Source organism: Chinchilla lanigera, unplaced genomic scaffold, assembly GCF_000276665.1.
Source record: "Chinchilla lanigera isolate Chin_1 unplaced genomic scaffold, ChiLan1.0 scaffold00015, whole genome shotgun sequence".
In the NCBI taxonomy this organism is placed as follows: domain Eukaryota; kingdom Metazoa; phylum Chordata; class Mammalia; order Rodentia; family Chinchillidae; genus Chinchilla; species Chinchilla lanigera.
The window spans coordinates 10868424-10880427 of record NW_004955416.1 but is presented as its reverse complement, the minus strand read 5'-3'; the positions used below and the strand labels follow the sequence as shown (position 1 = coordinate 10880427).

The following is a 12004-nucleotide window of genomic DNA, read 5'->3' as shown; positions in this document are numbered from 1 at the left end:
CTGTGCCGCTGAGCTAAATCCCCAGCCCCTAGTCTGTTTCTTTTGATTTGTGAATTGGGAACATTAACACTGATGATATGTGTAACATAACTGATATATACTGACTTATCCTTGTCATGCTATTTTCCAGGTGATGGCTCCCTTTCCCCACCTCTGTTTAATTAATTATTTGCCTTGCTTGGTAAATTCCTTCTGTTAGGGTTTATGGATGCAGTCCCTGTTATCTCTTTCTAGAATGTCCTTCAGAGAATTTTGGAGTGGTGGTTTGATGCTCATACATTTCCTGATGTGTTTCTCACGGAAGTATCTTATTTCTCCATCAATTTTGAAAGATAGTTTTGCAGGGTACATAAATCTGTGTTGGAGGTTGTTTTCTTTTAGGGCTTGAAGTACTTCATTCCGAGCTCTCCTTGACTTGACGGTTTGTTTTCAGAAGTCAGCTGTGATTCTGATGAGCTTTCCTTTACAGTGATTTCTTTCTTTTCTCTAACAGCTTTTAATATTGTATTCTTGTGTTGAGTTTCTGGAATCTTGACTATTATACATCCAGCTGTAGATTTTTTTGATCATGGCTAACTGGAGTTCTATATGCCTCATTTATCTTTCTATGAAATTCTATTTCCCTGCCAGGGAAGTTTCCCGCCATGACACTTGTGAATAGGTTTTTTTTTATATCATTTGTGCTATCATGTGCTTTTTTCATTGGCTCTGATCAACCTTATGTTACTCTTCTTTACATCACCTAGCACCTGCTGGATTAATTTCTCATGGTCCCTTGCTATCATTAAGAAATCTTTCTTTTCATGATTGCTAACCACAAGCCTGTTTTCTGTATCTGAGATTCTGCCTTCACATTGCTTTACTCTGCTGTAGTTACTTTCAATGGAATTTTTAATCTCCTGGATAACTTCTTGAATCTGTTTTATGGATTCCATTATGACTGACTGGCACATGTTTTCATTTTCTTCTCTTTTTGGCACACATTTTCATTATATGAACGCAAAGATGTTGTGTGTCTCATGAGCCAAGCTTCAAAAAATAGGAGTGGGTAGATAGCAGTATAGTTCAGTGGCAGAGCACTTGCCTAAAATGTGTGAGACCATGTATTCAACCCCCACCATAAAAAATACTAACAGTAATCATAACAACAACAATAAGGTCTAGGGAAGGAAGGATTTGCCTAGGTCCAGGTTTTCTTATTGCTGCTGTTACCATTTTGTAGTAATGAGGATTGAACACAGGGTCTTACATGTGGTAGGCACATAGTCTACCACTAAACTACATTCCCAGCTCTTTGAATTTTTTGTTTATTTTGTTTTGACTTTGAGACTCGTCACACTAAGTTATGTAGGCTGGCCTCTATTTGCAATCCTACTGCCTCAGGCTTGCAAGTGTTACGATTACAAGTGTATGCTAAGATGTCCAGCTAGAATCAGCTTTTAAAACAAAATGAAAGAGGGGCTGGGGATTTAGCTCAGCTGCAAAAGCGCCTGCCTGGCAAGCGCAAGGTCGTGAGTTCGGTTCCCAGTACCGGAGAAAAACCCCAAAAAATAAAAATAAAAAAAAATAAAAATAAATGAAAGAAAAAAACATGTATTTACTTCTAAAAAAAAATTTTTTTTTTCTACTGGGATTTGAACTCAGGGCCTCATGCTTGCCAGGCAGGCACTGTGCCACTGAGCTATATCCCTGGCACTTCTACAAAATTTTAACTTCAAATTTTCTTTCTATAATATGTATACAGCTGGGTGTGGTGGTGTATGCCTTTAATCCCAGCACTTGCAAGGCTGAGGCAGGAGGATTGTTGCCAGTTTGAGACCATCCTGGGCTACAAAGTGAGCTCAGGGCCAGCCTGAACTGTACAAGGTGACCCTGTCTCAAAAAGACAAAAAAAAAAAAAAAAAAAAAAGGTATACAAAGAAGTTTTCTTTAAAAATAAATGTGTGTGTATCAGAAAACTTTACAACAGGAATTCTACCAAAAGCAAGACAACACAAAATAACTCTCATTCCTTTTACTGCCAAGAAAATATTAATCACCATAAGGTTTTCAAAGGGTCTTAGTATCTATTTTAATGTATCAAATACTAATTTAAAAACAGTCAGCTTATCAAGGGATTTTATACTCAACTGGATTTTACAGTCAACTTGTCAAGACATTGTTCAGTAGAAATCATTCCTAAGCTGCAAAAGTTACACTAATGAAGTTCACTCTTAAAAGTACAGGTCTCAGTAAGTACAAAAATTGTACAACTCTACATTCAAAATTTTTTTCTCTGCTGAGGAGTATCATGAAACATTTCAAAATATTTTAAGCCTTATTTCAATACATATAGTGCAATAAATATTTTTACTCAGAAATATAGGTTGTTGTTTTCCTTGACATTTAAACTTCAGAAAACAATTCTGGTAGTCAAAACTACTGAAAGTCACAGCAAAAAATTGACAGTTTTTATTTTAGGGTTACAACACACAAACACCAATATCTAATGGCTTTGCTAAATGAAGAGGAACACTACTACATTACAAAGCCAGCTCAGGTTGATACTTAGAGGATGATAGAAGAGTCTCTAAAGAGACTCAAAATAATAATAAAGGGGTATTTATGATATCAGAAAATATGTAGTATCCAGAAACTTAGAGCCAATGGATCCCAAGCCTTTATTTTTTGCTTTTTGAGTCAAGGTCTTACTACATAGTTCAGGTTTGCCTTGCACTCACTGTGTAGCCCAGGGGGACCTAGAACTTGCATCGATACTCCTGCCTCAGCCTTCGAACTGAGTGCTGAGATCACAAACATGCCCTACCATACCTGGCTACAAGCTTTTAGAAAACAGTTCTGCTAACCACAGGATGTAAGGGAGAAGAGAGTTGGCCCTCAGACCTCAAACCCCCAAAAGCTAGCAGATACTTGGTATGGTGGCACACACCTGTAACCTCAGCACTCAGCAGGCTAAGGCAGGAGGATCACTGCAAGTTCAAGGCCAGCCTGGGAACACAGCAAGACTGTCTCAAAAAACAAAAACAAACAAACAAAAAGGCTAGTGGATGGGATGAAGTAATACGAAGCTGAGTGTAGACCTTGCTCTCCTCATCTACTCTTTCCATAAAAGATTCAATTATCTCCTATCATTTCAGGCACTTATCTCCTATCACTTCAAAGGAGAAAATGTGTACTTAAAATTTAGTATTTATTTATTTATTAATTACGTAATTATCTATTTTCCAGGCTTCTGTTTCCAGGGTTTCCAAAAGGTTAAACTTGGAGGATCAGTCTAAGCATCTCGACCTGAATGAGTTATTTGTGATCAGACACAATGCAAGGAGAATGCTTCCTACTTTTCCTCTAGAAATTTGATGGTCTCTGATGCTACAGTTCAATTTTCTTTGAGAATTCTCTTAAGAACATTTCATTGTTTAACCTTGTCTAATACAATATTAAAATGCAGATCTCAAATTTTGACTTGTACCATCTATAAAGTAATATTAAATAATTCTTTATGGTATCTTCAGACAAAAGAACAAATGTTTCACCACCAAGTCTTGTTTAGAAAATTGGATTTCATTTAGCTGTTGAACTCTTTCTTAATTCTTAAATATATCAGACATATAATGATCATTATCTTTAATATGATTAAGTTTCTTACCTTTCAAATGATGTATGTCTGCCATCTGATATGATATGTTGTTCTGTAGTTTAACCTGAAAAACAATTAAGTTTTCATTTTAGTAAAAATATGTAATTTTGCTCATATTTACTATGTTGTTCATGTTTACTTTAAGCTTGATCAAAAATTCAAACAAAACCTGATTATTTATATCTTACCTCTTCTAAAAAAGAATTACAGGTGTATTCTAATTCTGTAATGTTTATTTTAAATTTGTTTGGGACTATTCATTTTGCTTGATAGTGTCTGAATTGAGAAAAAAAGTTTCAGTTGAACATCATCATTTAATGATGTTTCTTCAAACTCTTACCAGAAGACCTCTCACTAATTCTGTATTAAGCAAAAACTAATTGCTTGAAATAATGTCAAAAGTAATTAATGCTTATCAAGCTCCTCTAGGATAACACAGTATCATGTGTAACCTTGTGACTCAGGATTTAGTGCCACAGTCACTGCTTTCTAGGTGTCAAGTACTATATGAAAGAACACTAAGAACTTAAAAGTGTACCAAACCAAGACTGAAATTAATGCTTACCACTCGATCCAAAAATTAAAAAAGGTCTTGGATAAGCCAAGACCTTGCATACAAAGAACCTCTGTGTCTATGCTTGCTTTAGACAAGCTCCACTTAATTGCAATAGGTAACTAAAATATCACTACAAATGGGTGCTCTTGTCTCCCATAAGGGAACTTGATGTTGAAAGACACATTCGGATCCATAATGAGCAGAAGCAGCAACATGAATGGCAAAATGGCTCTGACAAACACTAATCCCAGTTTTAAATACACTTTTTAAAGCTTTCACTTTGAAATAATTATAGATTCACAGAAACCTACAAAGGTGGCACAGAGAGGACCCATGTACCTTTCACAGTTCCTCCCCGATGGGTACATCTTATATTACTATGCTATCCTACTATATTAAATCAGGCAACTGACACTGACACAACGTTTATGCACAGTTCTATGCCATTTTATCGTATGTGTAGATTTGTGTAAATACAGTCACAATCAAGACAAAGAACTTTTCTATCATCAAAAAGATCTTGTACTCTTTTATAGTTACACATCTCCTTGTCCCACCATCCAGTGCCACTGGAGAAAAGAGTATAAAACAATTTAAAAAGTAGAAGAGCAATCTTGCTAGGTATGGTGGTGCACACCTGTAAGCTCAGCTACTTGTGAGGCAGAGGCAGGAGGTTCCTGAGTTTGAGGCAGCCTAGGCAGCTTATTGATACTTTCTCTCAAAAACAGAATAAAAGGGGTGGGGATATAGCTCAGTGGTAGAGTGCTTGCCTGGCATGTGTGAGGCTCTGGACTCATCACCAGTCAGGAAAGGAAAAAAAGGAAGAAAAAGAAAGAAAAAAGAGCAGTGTTAAGGAACTGGTAGACAAAGGAGCACCTAACAGTGTAATTACTACCAAAATTTAGAGCTGAGGGAAACTTTGTAGTAAGGAGTCTATCTGAAAAGGTGCACAGAAAAGACAGCACGAAGCAGACATGAAGTTCCACTAAACTGCGATCTAACTAAGGCACAAGAGGGAAAAAATAGTAGGAAAGGATGGGGAGGGGGAGATCATGAAGGGCCTGATCTACTCTTCAATTAGCCGACTCAATTTTTTTTTAATTATTTTTTTCTGAGACAGGGTCTTGCTTTGTAGTTCACACTGGCTCTGGCCCTGGCCCTGAACTCAGTATGTAGCCCAGGTTGGCCTGGAACTTGCTGTGATCTTCCTTGTGGAGAAGGACATTCTTTGATTAGAATGCATTGAGGACACAATGATTTGTTAGGTTAGAATTTCTTAAGATAAGGCTTTATTATACAGCCTGGATTAATCTTGAGTTTATGATCCTCCTGTCTCAGCCTCCTGAATGCTGGGATTATAGGCGTGTCTTAGATCTCATGTGGGGGAGGGTAACCCTTTAACTATCCTTGCTAAAACACTTGGTATCCACCCATTTATACTAGCTACACCCTTGGTTCTGGCTCAGTAACGGTGATGAGAACTGGTATTCAGGGGGAGCAGTCTGAGAGGCTGTAAGCCCCCTGATCTCAGAATTTTGTCTCTCTTGTTTTGCTTGTCTCTGTTTTTCTTTTGCTTTTCTTATTCATCCATGGGGACCTCGTTCTCCAGACCGGTTCACCCTGGAGAGATAGGGATGTTTAGTCCGACACTTTCTGCCTCAGCTTCCTGAGTGCTGAAATTATAGGCATGTGCCACCATGCTCAGCTCAAATTTAAACTGAAAATACATTCATAAACAGGTAACAGATGAGAGCAGAACCATTCTGTTTGAAGCAGAAGTCTAAGAGTTCCATTTTCTTTTTCCCTGGGGGGTTTTAAGAATGAAGTTTAAAACATAATGCTGATACGAAGTCATAAAAAAGAATTCAGTACTATACCAGTACATGCATGACACAACATGGATGTGCTTTAAAAACATTATGAATATGGAGTGAAATAAGTCAAAAAAGGATAAATATTATATGATTCTATAGACAAAATAGGCAAATCCATAAACACTCAAAGTAGATGAATGGTTGTCAGGCCCTGGGGGAAAGAGGGAAGGATGAGTGACTTTCTTTTGAGTGCTGAGCATCAAACCCACAGCCTCACACATAGTACACAAATGCTCTACTACTGAGCTACATGGGGAGTGACTTCTTTTATAATTTTTGGTCTTGCTATGTAATCTAGGGTGGACTTGAACTTTCTTTATAGCCCAGGCTGGCCTCAAATTACAATCTTCCTGCCTCAACTTCTTGAGTGCTGGCCTAACAAGTGTGTACTACTGTGCCCAGCAAAAAAGTGACTTCTTAACGGTCACAGGAACTCTTTATTGGGGTGATGGAAATGTTTTCGAATTAGTAGTGACGGCTACACAACACTGTGGCTATACTAAAAACAACTGAATTATACATTTTAAAAGGGTGAATTTTATGGTTGTTATGGTTGATACATAGTGTCAACTTGGGAAGTCTAGAGGTTTGGCAGTTCTACATCCTGGGTGAAAAGGACATGCCCTTCCTGCTCTAGGATGTTTTTTGGTATTCATTCTGAGCCTCTGAAACAGCAGGGCACTGAGATGGTGTGGGTGTGGGCGTGGGCAGATAGCCAGGGTGCAATGTAAGGGAGGGAAAGAGGTCCCCCTCCCTTGCTTTTGTTGTTTTTCTTGCCACCAAACTATTGCCCTCTGCCATGTGCCACTCTGCCTTGGAACCAGCCAAGTATGGACTGAAACCTCCACAAACTGTGAGCTAAATAAACCTTTCCTTCCTTAATTTTGGGCATCAAGTATTATAGGCATGCGCCACCACGCCTGGCTGATTTTTTTTGTTTGTTTGCTTTGGTACTTGGGATTGAACCCTTGGGCCTTCACACTGAGCTACATCTCCAGCCTTTTTAAATTTTAATTTTGAGACAGTGTCTTAGTAAGTCCCTAAATTGCCCAGACAGGGCTCAAACTTGTGATACTTCTGCCTCAGCCTCCAACAGTGCTGGTATTTCAGGTATGTGGTACCACACTTAGCTTAAATTTCCTGTAATAAAAAAAAAAAACACCCCAAAACCATAAAAATGCAGAGTGTATATATGGTAACACAGGAAAATGGGAAAGTAGAACTTAAATAGTTTGTTAATTAGGAGAGGCAGTCAAGTAAATAAGCAACTGTAAAAATAAATATCATTGGGTTCTGCAGACACAATGGGAGAACTTAGTAGAGGAAGTACTTCAATCCAGCCTTGAGAAGCGAGGACTCTGGAGATAGTGACAATGGCAAAAATGACTCTTGCAGAAAAAGCAGTGTTTAGCCAGGCAGAAACAGGAAAGAGTGAGGAGGAAATATATTCAAAGGCATATGTCAAAACTTACACATGAAAAACACTACACATTCTAGGACCTACAAGCAGCATCACAAAGATAGAACAGATGATTGGGGGGACTGGTAAGATATAGGACTAGAAAGGTGGGCTGGGGATATAGCTCAGCGGCATAAGCACTGGCCTGGCAAGCCTGAGGTCATGAGTTCAATTCTCGGTACCAAAAAAAAAAAAAAGACTACAAAGGTAAGTCAGTTCCAAATGAAGGGTCTTGCCAAAGAATGTAGATACATCTTATAGAAAATGGTTAACCTTTAAAGGACTTTTACCAAAGCATTGAAATCTAATTTGCAATCTGAAGTCCACATGGCTGGAGCATGAACAGTAAACTAAAGGGGACAAGACTAGAGAAAGGGAGAGCGGGTTAGAGGCCACAGCCACATTATATGGTAAGAAAAAATGTTCGTCTAAGCCAGAGGCAAGAAACTGCAGCTTGTGAGCCTGTTTTTGTAGGAATCACAACCTAAGGATGACTTATTATCATTTTTTTAAATGTCTGGGGTGAAAAATCCACAGGAAGATTTTGTGATATGTAAATTATTTAAAACTTAAATTTCAGTGTCTATAAATAAGTTTATTGGAAATCAGTCATATCAGTTTATTTACATATGGTCTACAGGTGCTTTCCAGCAACAGTGGCAGTGATAGAGATTATATGACCTGCAAAGTCTGAAGTATTTACTATCTGATCTTTTATGCAGCAAAAGAATCTGCTGACCTCTGGTCTAAACTAATAAAATGTGAGTAGAGAGGTAAATATATGTGAGAGATATTAAAGGAGAAAAATGAATAGTCTTGCTGATTAAGTATGAAACAGGATTATAACTGATTATAAATGAAGCATCTAGATTTAGATTTCTAAATAGTAACTCAAGATGTATAAGAATACAGTTCTCTACAAAAGAGAAACATAATATAAGAAAAGAAACAGAATTGGGATGAGGAAATGCTATGGTTCCAAAGCCTTATGCAGTCACAGGTAAAGCTTTTCAGAGGAGGCTGGATCTAGAGTTTGTGACAGTGGATCAAGGGTGTGGAAGTATTAAATTAGTCCACTGACTGGTTTGACATAGTTCAGGCAGGATTAAGGGTACTTCATTTTGGGTGTGAGTGCTACCCACCCTAAGGGAGTGTACCCTGGATAAAATATAAAGGACAGAAAGAGGGCTGTTATGGTTGTCACTTGTTGCTTGATGCTTGCTATTGTGCTGCCTTCTGCCTGCCAGGGACTGTTTCTCCTCTGTCATGCCAACCTGCCTTGAAGCCAGCCAACTATGGGACTGAAATCTCTACGGACTAAGTCAAATAAACTTTTCGTCCTTTAACTTTGGGTTTTGAGTATTTTGTCTCAGCAATGAGAGAAAAGACAGGAAGTAAAGCAAAGAAATTATTTTTCCAGATCTGGACCTGTTGAATTTCAGGTATTTGTGACATACTCAAGAAGAGATCTTCAATAGACAGACATATCAGTCTAAATGTTGAAGGATGATTTCAGAGCTAGTAGCATACAAATGGTAATCAAAGGCAGGAGAATAGGATATTGAGGGAAAACTGCAGAGGAAGCAGAAAAGACTGACACCAACAGTTCTTTGATCAGTTTACCACTTAGAATTACTGTCTCTTAAGTTCCAATTAGCTTACATTCATATTTTTTCCTGCTTCATTTTCATGATCCAATTTTTTTTGTATTTGTTGCTCCTCCAAAAAATATATCTATCTTATTGTCTTGTTTTCAAGGAGTTTTCAGCCATGCATGGTGGCACACACCTGTAATCCCACCACTCAGAAGGCTAAAGCAGGAGGATTGCCCAAGTATGAGGACAGCCTGGATTACACAGTGAGTTCAGGGCCAGCCTTAACTGCATTAGTAATTTTTTTTGTACCAGGAATCGAACTCAGGATATGCGCTTGCCAGGCAGGTGCTTGTGCCACTGGTCTATATCCCCGGCTCCTAACTGCATAATGAGACCCTGTCTCAAAAATGTTTATTTTTGGCATATTACTTGTTTTTTAAATCTATTTTTATAATGCCATGCCAACATCTTGGTATTCTTTATTTTAAATCTGCTTCTGAAATTGCTAATGGGATGCTACTCAAGAATAAAGGGCTATAAATGGCCTCAGCTTCCCTGGACAGTCTCCATTATGTCCTTACAGACTTAAAAAATTTATTTTATTTTTATTTTTTGTCTTTTTTCAGACAGGGTCTCGCTATGCAGTTCAGGCTGGCCTTGAGCTCACTTTGTAGCCCAGGCTGGTCTTGAACTCGCAACAATCCTCCTGCCTCAGCCTCCCGAGTGCTGGGATTACAGGAGTGTGCCACCATGCCCAGCTAGACTTAAAAAATTTAATGTAATTTAATGGAGGAGAGTGATTCAATCTACAGACGTAAACAACCAAAGAACCCAAAAAGCAAAAACCCACACCCACACAGAAATAGGAGACAGGGAGTGGTATAGATTGGCTGGCAAGAGAGGTGTGGTGGGATCCCAAGATCTACATAGCTCCACCTCTCAGAAGCCCCTAAGTACAACTTCGCCCAGGTTCCCACGAGAATAAATGACCTATGAGGACAAAGATGCTATGAGGAGTCCACTATTGTGTCCCTTTACATGGTACTATTGTTACAATATGTTTTGGGTTCAATACAAACTGGGAGATAACAAAGGATGGGTACAGCATGGTATGAGACTATTCTCTAGTTACAGCGTTTCTGCTTTGAACATAAAAGGTGGAGTAAAATGCCTTATGCTCAGACCTTCGTGACTTTTTTTATCAAGGAGGATGTCCAGGAACTATGGTACTTGTGTAGGCCCAGAAGAAGAGAATGACCTTGCTCTGAGACCCCCCACTTGTCTCAGAGGGTCTTGCTCTCACTGACCTATTTATGGAAGATAACCATACTGGGAGGTCTCCTCAAACTCCTCCTTATAATTCCTAGACCAGTAAATCAGGTCCATCCCCTCAAGTGACAAGGGACTCCATTACAGCCTAATGCCCCAGAGGAACCCAGTGTTCCTCAGTTCCTTAAGCAGCCTCTTCAGGCAGCCCTAAGTCCCACTGAATATATACAGCTCTAAGTCTCATGGGTCAGACTCAGAGTGGTGCTTCTAAATACTCTAATTCACAACTTATCCTACCCATAATAGAAGTCCCAATGACAGAAGGGAATACACAAGTGCAGGTCTCTTTTTCAGGTGCAGAGGTCGAGCATGCAAAGAATGACTTAGGCCAACTGTCAGAGGACCCTAGTAAGTTTGCAGATGGGTTCCAAACTTTGACCCTTGCTTTTGACTTAGCATGGCAAGATGTGCAGTTCACTTTGGCCACTTGCTATACCTCAGATAAAAGACAAAGACTCCTATAAGAGGCTAAAAACTTTGCAGATGAGCAATATGCTTTGTAAGTGGAAAAAATAAAACAAAACCCTAGAACAGCTATTCTCCCTTCAAAAGTATCAAACCGGGAGTATCATACTTATCATGGACTAAATATGATGCCTAGTATGATAGTTGCTCTTATCATGTGGATAAGAAGATACATTAAAAAGTCTGTTAACTATGATAAAGCAAGTGGGGTCATAAAGAACATAGAGGAAAACCCAGCTGTCTGTCTTTCTTTTTTGGTACCAAGAATTGAATTGAGGACCTTGTGCTTGCCAGGCAGGCACTATGCTGCTGAGCTATATCCCTGGCTCCAGCTGTCTTTCATAAACAATAAACAGAAGTATTTCACAAGTATACTAATATATAGATCCATGTTTTAAGGAGGGAGAAGCCCAGCGGGATATCATTTATCTGTCAATCAGCCCTAGATAAGGGACCACAGACATCTACAGCCCAACTGCTGGACATGACCTGTTCTGTGTTTAACAACTGTGATGAGGGACAAAAGAAAAAAGCTAAGATTATTGCTGTTGCAACTGGTATTGGTTTAAAGCCACCCAGGCTGTCTAAGTAAACTCCCAAGGACAACCAAGGAAAGGGGTCCTGTTTCAAGTGCAAAGGAATTGGAAACGGCCACAAGACTGCACCAAGCCTCTGCCTGGGCCCTGCTCCATATGTGAGAAAACTAATATGCCTGACTTGGCATTGCATGAAGGGTTTAACCTTCCCTGCTCCTAGAGGGTAGGGGCTGGGCCAGCCAGAGCCCCCATTTCTTGCTCTGATTACTAAAGAGGCCCAGGGAAACCAGCAGTGGCCCTGTGCACAGATATCATCATCTCTCCTGTAGAACCCTGGATAATCTTAGACATCATAGGTAAGCCAATTCAATTACTTCATTCAGTTTTGATTTACTTCTCTAGAAAACCATCCTCTGGGTCTATATCCACAGTTGGGGTGGAGGAGGTCCCAATCAGAGATTATTTTATTTTAAAGAGAATTTTTTAAAACTCAATAAAAATGATACAGAATTTCAAAACAAGATAGGAAATGAACAATGGTTATTATATTGCA

At 39.0% G+C, this 12004-nt stretch overlaps 1 protein-coding gene across 1 annotated transcript in view; it reads right to left on the bottom strand.

Annotated features, from left to right (window-relative positions):
• Positions 1 to 12004, bottom strand: part of Casc4 (cancer susceptibility candidate 4) — a gene marked incomplete in the record, with an annotated part of 137150 nt that overhangs the window by 69136 nt on the left and 56010 nt on the right. The window contains 1 exon segment of the mRNA XM_013512605.1: positions 3647 to 3701. Within this exon segment, the coding sequence (XP_013368059.1) occupies positions 3647 to 3701 (55 nt within the window).